Consider the following 21668-nt stretch of genomic DNA (forward strand, 5'->3'; position numbering starts at 1 on the left):
TTCATCTCTAATTACCCTGTCTCAAAAGGGATCTAGTAATAATGGAAAGCTCCAGAAGAGGCCAATGGAAATCTACAGATCTGGAACAGCATCCATAAAAAGAGATTTAAAAGCTTCAGGACTTTTCTGAGAAAAGAGAAGTGAGGTGACACAGGTATATGAATGGATAGCATAGAGACGCTCAATTAGGAGGCTTCATTTTACTTTTTCTCAACACAATAGCAAGGGGAATATTGCTGAATTTAAGGTAGATTTTTAAAAGTGGTTAAAAGAAATGAAGTTTTGTACAGTTATTAACCTGGGGAGCTCTTAATTCACTGAGACAAACTCCTTACAATTAAAAAAAACAAGGCATGAATAATAACTACTGGAACTGCCTGGTTTCCCCCCGGACAGATTATGGTATTGTCTTGTTGCAGGAGTGTTGCACCTTTCACTGATGTCTCTTGTGATGGTCAGTCTTGGAGGTGAGAGATGAGGTTAGGTGGGTCATTGTTCTGATATGGTATGGAAAATCCCGATCTGAATATGCTAGGGGCAAAGAACAGAGCCTCTTTAACAGGACATCATTTGGAAGGTGAGTGTTCCATGTATGAAAACATTTATTGTTCTGATTGCTCCTAGTCTGGTCATCCTATTTGCTGGGGCCTGATCTGACATGATCACTGGTTGTGATGAACAAGGTGTTGACTGTTTTGTCTTCTGTTGCCCAAGGAATGGGTTGTAGAAGTTAGTTCAGCTTCGTTAACCCCTGAAGTTCATTCTTGCACCCAGAAGTCCAGGCCAAACCAATTCCTTAGTTTGTTTAAAAGGAAGGAAGAGGGTTTTTGGGGTGGAGAACAGTTGCCAGCTGGTTCAACTTCTGTATTTCTGCTCTCCAAGAATGCAGAGAACCCTGTCACATTTCACTTACAGCTGAAGAGAGCTGCTGGTGCTACAGAGCTACTTGGATCAACTGCTGGGGATCAGAAACGTAGACGTGTATTTATCCAACTTTCTGGACAAGCCTTTATTAGCTTACATGTTTGCGTGCTGTTGTCTAGAGGACACAGTACTCTTCACCAGCCTTACTGGACTGGCAAGGAGTCTAAACTGCCAGCTATGTTTGAATTATGCTCCAAACTGAAATCTTGGTTTTTTATCCAATGATGTGGCAACTTCAGAGTTTTAGACTTGAGCTCTGATATTGACTCCATGTAGTCATCCCTGTCCTATATCTGGGATTGGATTGGCTGTTTAAGAGTAGTAGCAACTGGCAGTATGCTTTCACGTAAGAACCTGCTTTGGGGGAATGCATGCGACCCGAGCACAAGTTATTGTCGCAGCCTTGAGAGTAGCAGGTGGTTTTCTACACCCAGTGTCCGCCCGTGGAATGGTGTTGCAGCCCTCAGGGATGTTGCCTGTTCGCTCAGCCACAAGCGAGTTCCACGCTCATCAGAAGCATGAGGAAAATTAAAGGTGAGAAGACAATCTACTAATAAAGGGAAATCAGTGGAATCTAGGCAGATGACCTCAAGGCCAACCCAAATTCCTTAGTCTGCTGAGACTCAGCTTTTTCCCTTGGCTTATACCTTCATCAAAGTCTGTTAGGGGAGTAAACCACGCTTGAATGGTGAGGGCCTTTCTGATTGGGGAGGCGAATACTGCAATAAAAGCCTGCGGGTTCTTGTGTAGCAATGATATTTGAAATGTACTGGAGTGAATGGGAGAACAATTGTTCCTCCACAGGATTTCTAGACTGCTGCTTTGTGTGCTACGTACTTCACTTCCTCTTTCCCTTGTGCTTTGTTTCAGTTGCATGGAACAATCAGTAGTTGTTTGAAATGATTACTCTTCCCCTCCCTCTCACTGTGTTTTATTGAGGAAATAGAGTTGGTACTAGTGAGCACTGCTGACTGCAGGAGCATAGCTCCAGCCCATCTGATTAAAGGCTGGTTAGGAATTGACATGACAAGACAGCTACTGCTCATAAATGGACTACCTTAACTTGCTCCTGCTAACCATCTATACCACTCCCTCCCCGTTTACAGTCAGATTTCCATGTGGAGCAGCTTATCTCCGCCTAATGTAATTCCCTCTGAGGCAATGGAGAACTCTGCTCTGGAAGGAAACTACCGGCAGAAAAGGTTTGTACATTCATGCAAAGAATCATGGGGCCTAAATAGAGCTGGCTCGGGATTTTTACTAGATGCTTTTGTTGGAAAGAGGTACTCTTTATTTTTTCAATTTTTTATAAAAAATTGAAACATTATTTTGACAATTTTCCATAGGAAGATCTCCAGTTCAGGATGGAATTTCTGGAGCGGGAGACAGAAGCTCACTCCAGAGTAGCCAATAGCCCAGGGATTAGGCCACCCACCTGGGATGTGAAAGACCCAGGTTCAAGTCTTCAATCAGGCAGAGCCTAATGGCTATTGGGGGTGTTTCACAAAAAAAAAAAAAAAAAAAAGGGGTCTGGTGGTCAACTGTCAAAGCCTCAAAGCTTTTCATGAGAGAGAATTCTTGTTTTCCAGCTAGCCCTAGTTCAAAGTCTTCTCTGCAAATTGTTTTTCTTTGCTGCCTCACCTAGAACCAAAATAGTAAAAAATATGCAGAGGGAGAGGTACTGTGGAACAGGTTTGTGATACAGCCTCTCCTGTGCACAAACCTCTCCTTTCATGTTTCACTCATTGGACTAAGAACAGGTTCAGCAAAAAGTGTGTTCTTTTGGATTGGTTTTTGCTGGTTTGTTTTTTTTAAGTGTGCCTGCCTCCCATAGAGATTTTTGTGTTCCGCTTTCCTGTCCTGATGCAAAGCTATCCCAATTGTTGGCTGATTACTAGCTATTAGTGCAGTACCATCTAGAAGCCAGAGTCATGGATCAGGACCACATTGGGCTAGCTGCTCTACACAGCCAGAAAAAAGACCCATATTGCTTGTAGTCAAAATAGCAGTGTCTTGGTTCTTCACCAGTGTAGAATCAATGCTCCAATCTCCCCTACCCTCTGTGGCATTTCGGATACCAATGATATTAGGGCACAAGTGCAGTATCAGTTTGACTGTTATGGGGCTGGTAGTCTTGCCTGTCCTCAACTGTGCTCCTGAATGTTTCTCCCAACTTCTGTGTAAATTGATCCTTTGCTGGTCACGTAAAGCAGGGTAAAAGTTTTCTAAATTCCTGCTTTCTCTCACGTGATTGACATAATTCACTATAATCCAGACATGGATTTTGAGAACAGAAGGATAGGTTGCAAACTCAATATTTGTTGCAAAATGTGCAAGTGTCTTTGGGTATTACACCAATTCCTCTGAGGGGAGTTGTATCCACTTTGCTCCAGTTCCACTGATTTAAGGTTGCATCATACTATAAAAGGTATATTTCTGTTTTCAAAGAAGAATGTCCTGTGGTCTCTAGACAATAGAATTCACTGTCACAATCCACATCTAGACACCCATGTTGAGAATAGTCATTGAGAGGATAACTCACTTTGCAAATAAGCTTGCTCATAGTTCTTCTTGCAGGGCAGGTAAAGGTATCCTTGTACCGATGGTGAAACTGAGACAGATTGTCACTTGCCCAGGGCCAAAGAGTGAGAATTAGAACTCCGGGGTTTTGGCTCCCAACCCCGTGGTCAATGTGGGAAGCACACACCCGTTGGTGGTGGTGACAGTGTGACTATTTAAACCAGGGGTCTCAAACAGGCAGGTTGCATGTGGCCTGTGAGGTTATTTTCTGCAGCCTGAGAGCCCTTTGTGGGCCCCCCCACTCCACCAGCATTTACCTAGAGCGGCTCTGGCCTGGCACGCACCGGGGGCAGGGCAGGCTGCCTGCCTGCCCTGCCCCCATGCCCCTCCAGGAAGTAGAAAGAACATGGGGGAAGAGAGGCACAGGGCTGTGTGGTGCTGGTGCTTCAGGTGCTGCCCCCAGCAGCTCCCATTGGCCACAGTTCCCTGTTCCTGGCCAATGGGAGATGCTGGGTGCCCCCCCCCACACACACACAGTGCCCTTGCTCCCCCATGTTCCAGCTCCTTCCTGGAGTGAAGAGGCAGGGAGCCTGTCTGCCCCTGGTGTATGCCGGGCCAGAGCCCGCTGCTCCTGCAGTTGAACCCCCTGCCCTTGCCACACCCTGACCCCCTGCTGCACCACTCATCCCTCCTGCACCCCACACCCCAACTTCCTGCCCTGAGCCCCTGCCATACCCTACACTCCTCTTGCACCCCCTGGGGGCAGGGAGGGGATGGAGTTGGGGTGGGATTTTTGGGGAAGGGGTTGGAATAGGGGGCAGAGAAGGGGTGGGAAGAGGCAGGGCAGGGCCTCATGGAAGGGGTGGAGTGGAGGCAGGGCCAAGGTCAGTGAGGGGGAGGTGTCAGTGATGCGGCCCTTGGGCTAATGTACTAGTCCTCATGTGGCCCTCATGGTCATTTGAGTTTGAGAACCCTGATTTAAACCCTAGGAGGAGATGTACTAAGGGTAGATGCGTATGTCTTGAATGTTTGCATTCTGCTCTGAGAAGAGGATGATCAGGGGCTTTATTTTCCTAGGCAAAGCCATGAATTAACCAGAAACAACTGAAGTCTGGGGTGACTGAACACCAGTTCTGGGAGGCAGGGGATGAATTATTGTCTATTTCTTTGCCATTGAGATATGATGCAATCATTAGCCCTTTAGCAGCAGCCATTAAAAATCAAGCCGTGAACCTCATTGTCCCTCCATTTCCCCATTTGGAAAATGGGAAGGCTGAGTTCCTCCTTAGGTTCCACTGTTTGGAAAGCACTTGGAGGGCCTCAAGTGAAAGGCACTGGAAGTGCACATGTATAGGACATGCATCCCTGTGTGACTCACGTTATTAACTCTAGGCATCCTGAGTTTAAGTGTAAAAATGTCACGTTAGTCATCCTTCTCTGACCTGTGCCCAGCAGTACAGGAATGGAGAAGGAGCCCTGAGGGAGACACCCATGGGAGTATTTTTTCCTCTGTATTATCTGTGCCCACAGGAACTCAGCTGTTAAAAGTTAACAAATCTCAGTAAATACTAACTTCCCCTCCCAGTAAACCACTTTTGGACTCCAACCCTGGGCCTAGTGTGCACAAGGATGTAATTAACCCTCCCTCTGCTCCCTCCGAGTGCTAGTGAGAGCCACCTGCTCTCTCGCATGTGTTTGTCCATTAGCAGTTCTCCCAGGCAGTGAGGAGGGAGGGGAGCAGGTGGAGGGCTACAGAGGCAAGCAATCAGCTGATACTGGATTGCATTCAATAATGGGTTTGTTACCATGGATAGTCACGAAGGAACATGCGGTTCCATTCTCTCTGCACTCTGGGCTTTGATCTATCATGTTTGTTATAAACATTTTAGACTCTTCCTTCAAAACCGTCCTTAATAACGGGGGCCTCTTTAGCCATGATAGCACCATGCCCTCCCTTCCTTCAACTGCTGCCCTTTTTATTAGACTATAAACTATTCAAGTCAGGCCCATATTCTCTTGGAAAAGCTGATCCCCACTGGGTTACCCCATGGAGCCACATTTCCAGAACTTCCTCGTCATTGTGAGTGCCTTTGTGTGTCTCATGATTGGGCAGAGCAACAGGGGCTACCCAGTAGCTCCTGTATTTCTGTTTTCTTTGCAGCAAAATCTATGTCGGAGTGAGACTACATCTTGCTTTCTGATGGCTATGCGTCAGTACCTGATTAAGCTACTATCCGTCTTTCCACAGCATGGAACTGGCTGCAGGCTGGTTTATTCCTTCCTGGCCTATCTGCAGGCTTGACATAACCTCCTCAAAGAATGCTTAGGCCAGTCTCCTCTATGGAGAACGCAGTGTGTCCTAGTGGACAGCACAATAGACTGGGATTTGAGAGATGGCTTCTATTCCTATCTCTGCCACTGACCTGCTGGGTGACCTTGGGCAAATCGCATCCCACCCCCCCGCCTCCATTTCCGCATTTTTAAAATGGAGCTAATGCTACTGACCTTTGTAAAGTGCTTTGAGATCTAGTGATGAAAAGCGCTAGATAAATAGTAATACGTAGCTCTTGTCTGTTGTTGGAAAGCATCAGGTCTATAAAAGGGTATTGATTTCACAGATTGTCTCAGAATAATCCTAATGCCAACTTCCTCCTTTGAAGTGCACTTTTCATTTTTGTTTTACTTCGTTTGCCTTCCAATGCACACGAATGTTGCACTAACTGGCTTGAGGCATGCATGGACATCTGGCCTAAAGATTTAATTCTCTCTCCCGTTGTGTGGTTAATTGGCTTAAGTCATACCTTGATTGGAGCAGATCTCTTTACCAAGTTCATGGGACAGTTCACATAAGCAAGCTGGTCAACTAATGCCAAGCCAAGTGATACAGGCAGGCACTATCTAATGCAATTTAAATAGGGGCAAATTGTCCAAAGTGATGGTAGATCCTTTGCTGCAAGCCTCTGTAGATGTACAACATATTACTGGATTCATTCAGCACTATTGCAGCATCCTAAGTGAGGGCAGAGAGTGTGGCTTCTTGCAGTCTGATGGGGGAAGAATAATCAGGCTATGGCACAAGGAGCTATGGAGAATTCAGGTGCATGTCCTGGCTACAGCCTCAACGGCTTAGAGTGGGAGGAGAGTGAGGGAAGCCCTAGTGAGCCAACAGCAGGGGGTGCATGAGATGTGCTGGGAAAAGAATGTGGAAGGGCTCTGATGCCTTTAGGCATTAGAGGTAGGCTGCCTAGAAGGCTGGATTGTGCCACTGATGGGGTGTTGGAAACAATTTTGTTGTGTGAAGAAGCAGGATTTGGTGGTTCCACTGAACAGGTTTTGGAGTGAAAGAGCAATAGCTGGTCTGTATCCAGTGTCATACGCTCTGCATCCACAGACGGCTTTGTTGGTTTTTGTTTTTATGCCTTGTCTTTTCAAGTGCAAGTTTAGAAAGGGAGGATCTGAGGCTGGCTGAATCCTGTGCAAAGCATTAAACTGTTCTCTTGTTATAACCTGCAGTGCTGGCCAGTCTGTCAGACTCCAATCATTTTTTTGAAAGGGGGAGGGATACAAGGGCACACCCAACGAATACCCATCTGCAGCCAGTACCAACAAGCAAAGCGCCCATTACATGGCAGATGAGCCACAGAGCCTTAAAAGAACACAGCTTGAAGGGATTCTGCTCCTTTTGGAGTTTGGAAAAGACTCTTCAGGGCCCAAAAGTTTGATCCAGCTTGCAATAAAGCTTGACTTCATTGCTGTGTAGGGTCGCGCTCCACTGAAGTCAATAGAAGCCGGCCTTGGGGGTTAGAATAGGCCTGCAAAGTGCAGCTAAATTAGGTGGCGGGAAGTTCAATCTTCTAAGTCTGCCTTTCTCTTCACTTAATTGTACTGAGACATTGAACTTCACCAGAGGAACTACTGTCTTTGAAGAAGGCTAGTTCAATTTCCAGGCTGAATCCATCCCTGGGGGTCTGTCTTGCAACCATGTAAAACTCTGCTGTGTCCTTAGTCCAGCATTTGATCAGCTTGAGAGAAATCAAAGCACTGCGCTCAGTCACTTTCATGCTGCTCAGAACACTGAATAAATCAATCCTGCAATCTCCTAAGTCTTTATGTCCCATAGGGCGGCTGCTGCTGCTGGACTTTCCAATCGTTAAAGGGGGGAAAAGAAATGACTTGAGCATTTGGAGACTAAATTGCATAATGATGGCAGGACAGAGAAAAAGAATAAGTGTCCTGTTTTCTTACCGGTGCAGCAATTTTAATAGATTGGCTGCCCTTAGAGCTAGTTTGTAAGAGTTCCTGTTGGGTTGAATGAAAACAGTACCGCGGGGACAAAAAGGGAGGAGAAATGAGAGGCACTGCAGGCAGTTGCTGTGCTCCAGGGTTGGCATCTGTTTAACTTTGCAAAGCTGGCAGAAATGGGGACACCAGCACCTGGTGATGTGGGAGCTTTAGAGAGTTTTAGCCCAAGTGCCATAGAAATTCAGTAGGATTCTAGTGCCTCGCTCATGCCAGTGCTTTTGAAAAGTGTCCTCATTGTAAACAGGTGTCCTATAGATTAGACAACAGGTCTGATTGCATCAGCCTCTGCCAGGGTAACTCCGTTGCCCTTGCTGGCCTTGCTTCTGATTTGCAATGAGGGGAGGAGGACCATGCCCTGGTGTTACAGTGGCTGGTCAGATTCAGTGCTCCAATCACCTCATTTTTTCCCAGCAACTGTTAGCCCGTTCTGCTTTGTCAGCTCTTTTTCCCAGCACCTGTGCTGCTGTCCCTGGGATCCACTGAACTCCTGAACTACCCCCTGCCCCTTTGGGGTCAAAGGACTAGAAGCGGTTACCTTACTCTGGTGAGTAGCCCCTAATTCTATGAAGAGTCCTACTGAAGTCATCGAGACGACTCGCATTGAGTAGTATCTTACTCCATGAGCAAAGTTATCTGGTCACCAAAATGTCTGAGATTTCAACTTTTGGATTAAAATAGAGGAGGGGGAAGAAAGTCAGTCTTGAACTCTCATGGGGTCAGGAATAAGATTTCCTGGCTAGCTCTACTGTGTGTACACAGAACACTAGATGTATTAACAATTGCTATTCCCTGGCATTGGCCACTGTTGGAAGACAGGATATGGGGCTAGATCAATGGACCTTTGGTCTGACCCAGTATGGCCGTTCTCACATTCTAATGGAGATTGCTGGATAAAGCTTATCACTAGCTATGTAAAGCACTGAGATTATTATCCTTGAAGGCCCAATAAAAATGGAAGTACTGTAGCTCCATCATTGAGAACCTCTGCAGGCACTTCCTGGTGGAGGGCAGCGGTACCAATCCCAGCAAATTCAGAGAGCCAATACGCTCCCTGATACCTCTGAGGTATCAACGCGGTCTGGAAGAGCCAGTGCACTGCTTGTTTTAGGACTGTTTCAGCATATTTGAATACCAAGCAACTTGCAATATAACCAGCAGACTAACCCTCCATAGAAGTGAGCTGTTCCCCGCTCTAGTCCAGGGTTGCTTTTGTGTATGTGATATGGGGTGGGACTCTCCACTGAGGCACCCCCTGCTGGATGTCCCGGGGTCAGCTCTGCGAGCCAGGGTGCTCTGTTCTGGTAGTATCTCACTGCTCTAACTTCTGTTCTAGGGGCACATGTCATTGCCAGGACCTCAGTGTCCTCTTCATGACACAGCCCTCCAGCTGTGCTGCACTCTGTGCTCCCCCCTTCCGGGGGAGTGTCTCATTTTCTTAGTCCAGGTACTTCCTCACAGAGGGAGACCTAGCCCTGCCCACTACTCTGTAAATTTCCCTGGGCCACTTCCCCAAAGCCACTTGTCTCAGGGCCTCAGCCTGCAGATCTCTGCAGCCCACCAGGAGCTGCCTTTAGCTCCCTGGCTCTCTGCCAGCAGCCCTGCTCTGTCCAGGGTGTTTGCTGTCTTCACTCCATCTTCCTCCTCAAGCTCCAGGGAGTGACTGAAGCTGCTCTGTGCTGCAGCCCTTCTTATATGGGTCAGCCCGGCCCTGATTGGCTGCTCCTCACAGCCCCTCTCTAATTGACTGTCTCTGGTGCAGCCTCCCCAGGGGTTCTCTTAACCTCTTAGAGCCCAGTCTGGGGCAGGCACCCCATCATGCTCTGCTTCCGAGAGATGGCAGGACTTTGCCATGTTTGGGTAGGATATGCTGGTACCAATTGGCCGACTTATCTTCACCAGTGCCCTCCCTGCTATGCTTATTAAATGTTCAACCACTTCTGAGACGATTGGCATCAGAAAGTGGCAAACCTCCATGCAGGGTTTGGCCCTGGACTCCCTGTGCCTGAACCAATTCTACTGCCTGATGTCAAACATCCCCCAACAGTGCTATGGTACTATCTATAGGAGGGGGGAAAGATGCTGCAGGAAGACACTTGGAGCTTAGAGTGTTTGCCTGCTGCCTTGTGCCCACAGCCAGCAGTGGACAGGGCCGGCTCTGGCTTTTTGCCGCCCCAAGCAAAAACAAAAAACAATGTGTGGGGTGGCCAGAGTAGCGAAGGGAAAAAAAAAAACATGGAGGGTGGCCAGAACCAGTGCAAAACTTTCGGTGCCACTTACTTAGCAGCGCGCGGCTGCCTCCCCCAGCCGCGCTGGCTAGTGGGACTCCCTGTGCTGCAGACATGCCCCAGGCAGTGAAGTGTGTGCCCCACCTAGTGGGGGGAGGGAACGGGGGAGAGAGAGAAGGGGGGCGCCCAGGGCTTCCTTCAGCCAGGGTGCTTGCCACTTGGCCCCTCCCACCACACCATCTGCAGGGAGGGCTCCACACTGCTCCCATCTGCAGGTGAGTTGAAGGTTGGTGGGGAGGGAAAGCCACGGGCTGCTGAGCTTGCTGCAGATCTGGCTCTGGCTGGGGCAGATGGAGCACGCAGCCTGCTCCCAGCAGGGTGCTCCCCTCTTCCCCGCCACAGCCCCTACAGGGCAGCTAGAGTGGTGAACCAAACAAAGGGGGGGAAAGGGCAGCTGTGCCACTCTAGGATTGAATGGAATGCCACCCTTTATAATCTGCTAGCTCAGCTGGTGCCTGGAGCCGGCCCTGGCAGTGGAACTGGTGTGTTTACAAGGTCTGTCCGCCACACTTGTGCAGAGTTACGGTAGGTCAGGGCCTACTGAACCGGTGCAGCCTACAACGGTTTCTGCCCACTGCACAGGAAATTACAGGTACTACAGCTGTACCTGTTCAGCCAGTTGTCCTAACCCCACCCACAGTGCTGTGCCTTGGAAATGAGCCTCTCTTCCTGAGAACTGGGCTTCAGCACTTCCGGAATGCACTCGCACACCTGCAGCTGTAAGGCTTCCTGGGGGTGTGGCTCTGCCATGGTGGAGATGTAACCATAAAAACAGTGGCAGGAGAACCCAGGCCCTCAGCCCTTATGTGCAATTAAGGCACTCAGCTAATACAGCAGCTTCCCTTGCTTGATTTTAGACACCCCCTGTGCACTTCGGTGGCAAGGGGATAATTCACCTGTGGAAGAGTGGGGTCAAGATCTGCTTGGCTCACAAGCCAAAAACCAAGCTTGTGTTTCCTTCCTAAATAAGGACCATGCCACCTTCTGTTTGCACAGCATCTACCAGAATAGGATCCCAAGGTGGGCTGAGCCTCTAGACCTTACGAGAGCATAAAAATGTGCATTAACAATTCCTTGTCCCTCTCTGGTCCAAGGCCATATAACCAAACCACTGCAGCTGCCCAGAAAGTCTTAACTTCATCAGCACTGGTTGATACAGGTCAGGACCTGAGGTGCTTTTGGCACAGTGATGTAAGGTGCTGTTGTATGGTGTAAGCCCAAGGTACTGTTCAGTAATCACGCTGCCCCCTCTGTGCTTGAATGAGATTCTCTGTATTCTGTCATGAGGTTCCAACTGTCTCCACCTACCAGGACAGGGGCTACTGCAGCCTCCCTCCCCAAGACTTCCTGGGGAGGGAAGCTAAACCAATTGAAAGGACCATTCCCAATACCTCACACCCAGTCCCCAACAGACCTGGATCTTCCCCCTGCTCTCAGCCCTTTGCTTCCATAACCACTAAATATACCTGCAATTTTACCAATGTCAAAACTAGATTTCACAGAACAGGGAAATGGGCTACACCAGCCACAGGTGAGAAGGCCAAAGACTAAAGATCTCTCATGAAAAGAACTGCTGCCACCTTTCTCCTCCAGGTCTCTTCACACTCCCTGCAGCAGATGAGGGATACTAGCCAAAGGAAAGAAATATTTGCCTACCCCCAAAGAGGAGGGTAAGAATGGCAGAATGGGGCATAATTAAGAGGAAAATAGTGGTGGATAGATAAGACTGAGGATGGAAGAATGGGGGGAGTTGCTCTATCCCTGGTTCCATCACCGATTCACTGTGGGGGAACTCCTCAAAGATGGATATTGATGATATGGAAATCAATGGGAGTTAGGGCCCTAAATACCTTTGAGGAGCTGGGTCTAAGGGCCTGGTTCTACCAACCTTTGCTCTGACTGAGCCATACGGTCCTTTGCGAGTAGTGGGAGTCACTGTTGGGTTCAGTGGGAATTCAGTGTGAGCAAGAGACAGACTGACCCACACCAGAAGTGGGCGGAGGGCAAAGCAGGAACTTCCCTCTTTTCAGGTGTGCACCACTCAAGGCCCAGGAAGAATTTCAGGCTCATCCTTCCATGTGCTCCCAGTGGTGTAAATCACCCACAGGGCATGAGGAAGAGGAGGCATGGCCCTCTTCCCCCTGCACTGGCCTGCTGTGCCAGGGGAGCAAGTTGCTCCGTTCCAAGGGCTCTCAGCAAGAGAAGGGATCATGTTGCTCCGACACAGGCCTGTGCACAGACAGCACCGTGTACCCTTTAATCTCTCGGCGCTTACTTTTTGCAGTTGAGACTGAGGATAATACAAACCTCCCGGGGATGGCGTGAGGCTGAATAGAGGCTAAGTGCTTAGCAATCCTTCACTAAGGACGGCAAAATAATACCCTGGTGAGAAGTTCTTTGTAACCATGTGTATTGCTGTGGCTTCCAGCGGCCTCAGTCGCCTTTCTTCATCTTGGACTCTTTCCAAACACCTGTGCAGTGGCTGTTCATACAGAATCCAGCCCCAGGATTTGTACAGAAGAATGGCTATACTGCATCAGACCAATGGTCCATCTAGCCCAGTGTCCTGTCTTCCAACAGTGGCCAGTGCCAGGGGCTTCAGAGGAACTGAACAGAAACAGTAATCATCACATGATCCACCCCTGTTGCCCACTCTCAGCTTCTGGCAAACAGAGGCTAGGGACACCATCCCTGCCCATCCTGGCTAATAGCCATTGATCCTCCATGAACTTATCTAGTTCTTTTTTGAACCTGTTATATTCTTGGCCTTCACAACATCCTCTGGCAAGGAGTTCCACAGGTTGACTGTGCATTGTGTGAAGAAATATTTCCTTTCGTTTGTCTTAAACCTGCTGTATTAATACTCAGCATTCACTGGGGCTCACAAAGGAAAAGGCTTCCTCTTCCAAGCAGTACAAGCAGAAGTCTTGTTTGTTAACCAAAACATTATATCAATATCTTTACCAGTTGCCACCTGGCTCAAAGGCAGCACCTCTCTCTGACTAACCATTCAGCACATGGCCAGGTCCCCATTCTTGCCACTGAAAACAGCTCTAGTAACTACACACTAGAGCATGGTTTGCTGTTCTCTCCGATCAGTGCCACACCCTAACCTAGCTGGCAAAGAGCACTCGGCTGAGATGCTTGTAATTCTTTGCACCAATTCTGAGATTAGCCCTGTGTTTCTCTTTCTCCCACGCTGTGCATGGGACAGGCGCTTCTTGCCGCTGGAGCAGAAAGGTGTTTATAGGGCTGTTCTCTCGTCAAGAGGCTTACTTTAAAAGAGAGCTCAGTCCAAGATTGGATCCAGCTGGGAAGAAAAAGTGCAGGGCATTTTGTTGAATGTGTGGTGGAGAGACATAGAAACATTTTAGTAACTTAAAGGCCAGCAGATCAGGAATTTCTACCTCTGCATTCCCAACTGACACGTGATGATTGATTAAAGGTGAAAATATTCTGGGAGGGGAGCAGCCCTGGAAAGCATATCCAGCTACCTATTTTTTTGTATTTCTGCCCCACCCCGCCCCCATGCCTGTTCTTCTGGTAGTACATATTTTCCCTCATTCCTCCTAGTTTTACCCCTTGAATAGCAAGGGGCCTGAGTCTCCATTGACTTGTATAAACTTTAACCCAAGATACTTGTAGAAAGTGGGTGAAAAATGCAATCACATGGGTCCGATCATATTTTGCACCCTCTTTGTGCAAGTGCAAGTGACAGCACAAGGTCCAAGATGGGAGAATCAGGCCCTAAATGCCTTAAAAATCTTCCCTTTTGGTGGATTTTCAGATTTTCTTTTTTTAAGAGACACGATTTTAGACTGTAAGCTTCTCAGATCAGGGATTAGCTCTTACTAGGTGTGTGCGCAGCACCTGGCCCAATAATATCTTATCATCCATAGTCTCAAAGCACTTTACAAAGGAGGTGAGTGAGTATCATTAGCCTCATCTTATAGATGAGGAAACTGAGGCACAGAGCAGTGACATGACTTGACCAAGGTCACTCTGCAGCCAAGTGGCAGAATGGGAATAGAACACAGCTCTCCCAAGTCCCAGTCCAGGGCTCTATTCACTAGGTATCACTGCCTCTAAATGGGATTTTTATCTGCATGGGGACCCCTAGGTGCTATTATAATACAAATTATAAAAAGCTGGGGTGGAGTCTTTTGGGGGAGTACACAGCCTCCATAGTATACTGTGTTGCTCAAGGAAGGATTATGTTACCAAGGCCAATTTACGCTAGCTGTGCCTAAGAACCAGGGGACAAATCCTGGCCCTATTAAAGTCAATGGCAAAACTCTCATTGACTTCAGCGGGATCAGGATTGCATCCGATGGCTCCTCCTAAACCAATCTATAACCGTCTTTGTCCTAGTGGTGAACATCATTTTAAAAAAAAAACCCACCTTTTTGAACCATTTTAATCCCACATCCACACCCTTTGCCCCATCCATTTTATTAACTGGCTTAGCAGGAGCCATGTTTTAAATTATATTACACCTGGCCTTTCAGTGTGACGGTGAGCCCTGTACTAGAATAATACTGTGCCCTTCTGTTTCACTTTTGGTGCTTCAGAAACACTGACTCCAGCTTCTCAGCACTCCTGGGAGTTGGGGTTGCCACCCGTTCTGGTTTTAAGGGGTGCTATTTAGCTGTTGCCTTATGCCCCATGCTCCTTATTAAGAAACAGCTGATCAGAGGAGAGTACGTTTTCCAGCAATGAAGTAAAGGATCAGATGCTGTGATTGAAACGTATGATTTTTGTAGCGTACATGACACATTGTGGGTGACAGCCCTTTAAAAGGGAGGCTTGGCCTATACATTCCCCTCTGGTCTTGCCCTGATAAGTAGCATGGCTGCCGTACCTGTGAGAGAAAGCAGGAGCATTAGCTCCCATTTTGAGAGGCTGGATTGCTTGTCCAAGCTCACCTAATGAGTCTGTGGTAGGGCTGGGAACACGACTCCAAACCGCCTGCTTCCTTTTCCTTATGTAATTGAACTATAATGATCGAGAGGTCCAAAGGCACCGGTATTGCTACCTAACTGGGAAGCTGCTTTCCCTTTCCTCCTTTCAATAGATGAAGTTACTAATTGGCAGGGAAGATAATTACAAGCTTAGAACTGACATTTAATCAACTGCACCGGCGTTGCTGGATTCATCCTGTTTGAAGCTAAAGATGAGGCAGGGTTCTTCCCCTCTACCTGAGAGAAATCCGTGTCTGACTGTGCCAGATAGCCTGTGTAGAAGAACATTCCTCTGAAAAGCAGGGCGGGGTCGCCAGCCCCCCCTCCGGGGCTCTGCTCTTTCCACAAACTGGTTTTTCTAGTCATTTTTAAAACCAGGCTCCATCCCTGCTTCTGGATCACTGGTGGCTTGGGGAGGAGCCACCCAGAAACTGCTCTTTTAACCTGCATCAGACCTTCCCAGCTGGAGCCTGTCGTTCCATCCCCGCAGACTAGAGCAGAGAGGCTGTGCCCTGAAAAGCTTTGCGGACGCCAGGAAGGAAACTCAATTCCTGCCAAGATGTTCAAGGGAGTGGGCAAGGGCTCCCCAAGTAAACTACCTCCAATCAAGCAAACCAAGTAAGTGTGACTCCTGGATCCTCTCCGAGCACAGATGGGAGAAAAGGTGTCCAGGGAAGAGGTGGTCTCTGAATAAATGAGGACGTGCAGAATAGCGCAGAGCCGAGGGAAGGTCTTCCTGCTGAAACCTAAACAACCAAGGTTCTCTTTCGGAATTGCCCAGAAACTTAGCCAAAATCTCCCCTCCCTCCATCGGCTGTGCAGATTGTCTCCCTGGCACTCAACCCCAGAGGTAGCTGCATGGTTTGTCTGGACACCATCTAGTTTGTAAAGCTCTAGATACATGTGAGATATTGCAGTGATTAGCCACCTGGAATGGGGAGGCATGACCTTAATTCAGGTAAGCGGATGGAAGGCTGTAGTGCAAGAGGCAGCAGCTGGACATGGCTGTTGCCTGTTTCCAAGAGATGTTCTCAGGCAACGAACTTCAGCTTATCAAGGTTTAGCTGGCCTGTTAATAGCTCAGTGTAGCATTTTCAGTGTCTCCAGACTGTATATCCCAATCGGTAGGTGGCGGGTGCTGGGGTGATGCTGCCTTATGAGCTGAGATGGAGCTAGAAGAGAACGTCAAAACCTTCAGGAAAGGAACTCAAACCAAAGGGTCCCGCTGGCACTCATTCAGGCAAGAGCAGGGGAATGCTGAGCTTAAACAGGAGGTGGATGGGCTGGGCTGGGCTATAAATTGTGGGTATAATTCATCCTGGCTAAAGGCATGTAATAGGGTGGCAGAGGTTGCTTCTTTGCAGACCATGCATGGATTAAGTCCTGCGGGCCGTAAGAGGCTCAGTTTCACTCTGAAGAGTAGTGTCGTGGTACTCGTCTATCGGTGTGCTCTGAGGGCTGAGACGCAGAAGCAAAGAAACATCTTTCCGGGGTCTTTAAGCTGGAAGCCAGAGGGCTCCTGCTAGGGACAGGCTTCCCTGGGCATCCTTGATAGGGAGATCTTGTAAAGAGAGCTATTTCCCCTACTCAATGGCAGACCCCACCTCAGGGTTATTTGCCACTCTCCTCACTCTGTCACGTTTTCTCAGAATCCTATTCCAGATGCTGGAATTCATTTTAAACGCTGCTCCCAGCCTGGCCATAGGGGAGGGAAGCACAAAGCAAGGTGATTTGTAGATCTACAGGAAGCACAAATACAGGGCTGCACACATTAGCTCAGCCACAGTTTGCCCAAGAAGGGGCCTGACCAGAAAAACTGATCTGCAGAGTGGGAGCGCTGAGATCCAGGGTTAGCGAGTTGTCCCATCTACATGCCGACAACTGCAGTGTTTAAAGCAGTTGTTAAATTTGGTTGTATCCTGATTCAGCTGGCCAGTGTGTATGGGCCCCAAATCTCCTATAACCAGGTTAAAGAAACAGGCACTTAACTAAATCCTACATTTGCAAATGCACTGTCTCACATTAGCCCCCTGCTCCATCGCTCGGCACCTACCGCAACAGCCCAAGGGCTTGGCTACACTGGCACTTTACAGTGCTGCAACTGTCTTGCTCAGGGGTGTGAAAAAACGCCCCCCTAAGCGTGACAGTTGCAGCGCTGTAAAGTGCCAGTGTAGCCAGTGCACCAGTACTGGAAGCTGCGGCCCTCGTGGAGGTGGGGTTTTTAGAGCACTGAGAGGCTCTCTCCCAGCACTCTGCCGTGACTACACAAGCCATGTTAAAGTGCTGCCGCAGCAGGGCTTTAATGGTGCCAGTGTAGACTGGCCCTGAGTCTTTGAGGGGCCAAGCACCCACAGTTAATAGTGAAGACAATGGAGGCTGCAGACTCTCAGCCCCTCTGTAGCTCAGGTTCCCATTGGGGCCAAGCTCTGCCGTAAGATCCCAACCTAGAGGCCCCCAGCTTGGGTATTTTAGCCTAAATTTCTAAAGTCTTTTTTCCTCACCCTGTTTGTGAAGCAATTTGGCCTTGGCCTTGTCAGCCAGACCAGGCTGTGTTGAAACCTCTGAGATGTGATTCCAAATACCTGTCAGCTGGTCACTTCTGCTGTTAAAGCTTTTCTAGACCTATTTTAATGTCTCATTTTGAGATTGCTCTTGTTATTCCCCGGTAAGAAACTCTGGGCCAAATGGTGTCCAGCTGCAACTCTGCTGAGGTAACAAGTCACGCCAAGGACTTTGCCCTGCCTCCTGTGCTGAGTGGGGTGGCGGGGCATGCAGCCATTCTCAGGACAGTGTCTGTCCTGCTCAGAATATCAAGCCACGCTGCTCAGGGGTTTATTTAAGGACAGCAGCCTATTGATAAATAATAATGCCTGGCACCATCAAAGTGTTTTACAAAGGTTAACTAATCCAGCCTCAGCCTGTGGGGTTGGTCAGTGTCATCCCTCTGTCTGAAATGAAGAAACTAAGGGAGAGAGGTCAAATTGCTTGTCCTATGTCCTGGTGAGAGTTAAGTGTCTCCTGGTTCCCAACCCTGTGCTTAGACCACTCAGAGCACCCAGGGGAGGCCTGGTGTTGCTGTATATGTGACCAACCACATTCAAACACAGAAGGAGGTAGAATTGAATCTAGTCTGATAGAGCTTGCTTCCACGGGTGTGGGGAATTGGTAGGTTTTTCAGGTGTTTGCCAACATATCCTGGGTATTAACAGACTGATTTCTGGGTGTCCTGTTCCTACCACCTCTCTGGAGTAGCAACATCTGAACAAGAAGAATGGTATGGTACTAAGGCAGGACCTATGGAGGGTTTGGAGGACTGGGCTACCAATTGTAGCAGGATGCAGCAGGCAGAGGCCCATGCAGTGTGCAGGGGAATTAGATGGATGAGAGGCTCCTATTCTTGAGATGCTAAGCACTGAGCAGGCTTGGGAGCTCTCCAGCATCCATCCCTTCCTTTGATCCAGATGCAGAATGAAGCAGATTAGCAGAAGCTTTCACTTGGGACTACAAGGAAAATGGTCCATTAATAGGGGAATCTGGGGGAGGGAAATAGGAATGGTGCTTGTAGCCCTATTAAAGTGCAGCAGGACAGATTAAAGTAAGAGCGGGGAACTGATCATGTTTGTGCTAGAAAGAAAAAGACTCTATCCCAGCGGGTTAATTGGCCTCCTCAGCAGAAGGGATGTGTCCTAGGGAATAAACCAAAGAATAATTAGAATAATTAGTGCTTGATCCCTTGAAAGCATTAGGCCTTGCCTTCCCATGTGAGGGGGGAGTATTAGTATCCCCTCTCACTGATGAGGAAATAAACCTCTGCCAACAGGAACACTGGTGCATCCAACCACATGAGATTAAATGACTTGTCCAGGACTACACTTTTTGGTTCCTGCCTCCTAATATCCTGCTCCATTCGTTAGTCCAAGTCGTCTCTCTCCAGGCTCACTGTCCATCCCTTAGCTCTTCAGCATGAGGACCCTCGCTTCCAGGCTTCCCTCCACCTAGACCATAAATGCTAGGCTCTATATGGGGATGGCAAGACTGCCCCCAGGATAGTCGATCCTCCAGGCTTCATCTGTAGTCAGAAAATATTGACAAAATGGAAGCAGGGGAGAAGAGAGCAACCGGAGGGCCTGGAGAGACTGACTTCTGGGGAAAGGCTGAGTTATGCCATGAGTATATAGCAGTATAACACAGGAGTGTATAGCAGTCAGCCAGGAGTGTATAGCAGTGTAACACCTGGGGATCTGAAAGGGGTAATCACCACAGATGGAGTGGAATCGGCATTGCCTTTCTGTAAGATGTAATAGTTAGTAGAAAGGTCTCTCAAGGGAAGGGCTGCATAGTAGGGGCTTATCTGCCCTGATGTCAGGCCTATCCGCTGCTTCAGTGTCCCTTTCTTGGGGTCCCCGACCATGGCTCATATCCTATCAACCCAGACTCTATAGTTCATGCAGCCCCTTGTTAGACTCAATAGTGCCTTTCCAAAAGCCAGGTCCTGGTGTTGCCTAAACAGGGCCGGCTCCAGGCACCAGCATTCCAAGCTGGTGCTTGGGGCGGCATTCTGCAAGGGATGGCAGTCCCTATTGTTTTGCCTCCAAGCAGCGTGCCAAATTGCTACCGCAGAGGGTAGTCCGACTGCCTTTAGGTCGGCAGGTGCATTTCCGTGGTGAGGGCAATTCAGCGGCAGCTTCTAAGTTTATCTGTCGGGCAGCTTCAGCTAAACATAGAAGCTGCCGCCGAATTGCTGCCACCACGGAAACACACCTGCCGCCCTAACGTCACATGGACTGCGCCCGCCACCCACAGCAACAATTCAGTGTGCTGCTTGGGACAGCGAAAACTGTAGAGCCGGCCCTGTGCCTAAAGCATCTTCCCCTTAAGACATCTGTCTGCCCCTGCTTCTCATGGCAGGTGACACCTCTAGGGTGACCAGATGTCCCAATTTTATAGGGACAGTCCTGATTTTTGGGTCTTTTTCTTATATAGGCTCCTATTACCCCCCAGCCCCATCCTGATTTTTCACACTTGCTGTCTGGTCAGCCTACTCCTGCCAGCCCTTTCTCTCTGGCTGGAGTGGAGAGCCCCCTTCCCAGGTTCTCTCTCACACCAAATCCCCTGCTGTAGCCTTCCTATTCCCTGCAAATCTGTGCTCCTATGACTGAGCAGGAGATCTCTCTCATGGGATGCAGCACCTCTTCTCTGAAGATCAGGTGATCTCCCATCTAGCACCTGATTCCGGGCCTCAAAAGCCATCAACTGCAGAAGCAGTCTAGACCTAGCACAGGTGAGGCTGAGCCCCAAGGCTCTTGGCTTTGGGACATTAAACAGACTGTACAGAGCCCTCTCACGTACACTGTAGGGAACAGTTCTGCTATATGGGGGCTGGGAGCAGTTGAACTAGATAAATGGCTGGGTCTCTAATTTCCATTATTCTGGCTTGGTGGTTCCCCCTCCCCCCCAAGGAAGGATGGCTTTTGGATTTCTCCCCTCCTGTTTTCCTGAATGCACACAAGGAGATAATACTCCATGACCTCGAGAATAAAATGTCTGTGATTCGGCCAGCCCTCACAGTCCGTGAGCAAATTCTAGCTTCTAATGAAAGGTAAACTTCAGATCTGGATGGGAACTTCTCCCTAGTTTGGGGTAGGGAGGTGGCATTCAGACATATGGTGTTGGTTTGGCCCATTGTATCGAGATAGGGGTCAGTGCAAATTCTGGATCCAAATCCAGACTCTCCCAAATTTCAAGGCTGTTAAGCTGTGGAGCTTAGCCCAGGCCCATCTCAAGGGCTGTTATTCTGAAGGACAAGGGTGACTTTCCCCTGCCCATATCAGCTGGCTCAGAAATGCAAAAGTGGAACTTGGAACGAGTGAATTCATTCACTGCGTTGTCTCGGAATGCAGCAAGGCAAGTGAGTCATGGTCCCCTCCCTGAGCAGAGAGCCAGGGCAGGAATCCTGGGTGGTGCTCAAGTGTTTGCTCTCGGAGCTCCTCCTCATTCCAGAGAAGGGGAGCTGCCAGGGGTGTCAGCGAAGAGTGAGGATCTTGTGTAATGGATTGAAAAATGAAAAAACAGCCTGGTGGCTACATGCACTGAGTAAGCAGGAAACAGGGACAGGCTCCTGGCTGGTTGCTCCTCTAAAGTCCCCCTCAGCCCCTACTGTCTAGCCAGGTGCACAGGACAGGCCCACAGCTGCACCTTCCACAATTTATCCCAGGGTTCTGCAATTTATCCCACGAATTTTGCTACCACAGACACGCTGTGCATGTATTCTCTGTGTGCATGTCTCACATGGTGGTGAGATTCACGTGACAAAGTGCACTTCCCACCTGGGAAGTGGAGCTGAACTACACAGAGAATAACACCACTTTACAACTTTCCAAGAGCTTTGCACACACTAGTCTTCACAATCCCCTGGTGAGTCAGCTCAGGCTCATTTCCCCCCCCCCCCAACAGAGGGGGAAACTGAGGCACAGAGGTGCCATGACTCTTGCTCAAAACCACTGAGGGAATCAGGAGCTGCTGATTCTCAGGCCAATACTGAAAACCGCAGCCTGTGCCACACTCTTGAGAAATAAAAAGAAGGGGTGAAGCAAACAGATTGAGTGGGAAATGAGAGAGCTGGTGTGAATTGAGCATGAGTTAGAAAGGCATCTCAGAGTGGGCACATTGCTTTAGC

General features: G+C 48.7%; 1 protein-coding gene across 3 annotated transcripts in view; it reads left to right on the forward strand.

The window, feature by feature from the left end:
• The first annotated feature begins 319 nt into the window (after positions 1-319).
• The window catches only part of EVPL (envoplakin), a 56528-nt gene continuing 35179 nt past the window's right edge, over positions 320-21668 (forward strand). The window contains exons 1-2 of one of the 3 annotated variants that reach the window (XM_030534399.1): positions 320-1458; positions 2031-2126. In XM_030534399.1, the coding sequence (XP_030390259.1) occupies positions 2041-2126 (86 nt within the window). In that variant the 5' untranslated portion in view covers positions 320-1458; positions 2031-2040. Of the gene's footprint in view, positions 2127-15044; positions 15611-21668 lie in introns of those variants that run through there. The other 2 variants (XM_030534400.1, XM_030534401.1) reach the window with 2 other exon arrangements.

This window comes from Gopherus evgoodei, chromosome 15, assembly GCF_007399415.2.
Source record: "Gopherus evgoodei ecotype Sinaloan lineage chromosome 15, rGopEvg1_v1.p, whole genome shotgun sequence".
Classification (NCBI taxonomy): domain Eukaryota; kingdom Metazoa; phylum Chordata; order Testudines; family Testudinidae; genus Gopherus; species Gopherus evgoodei.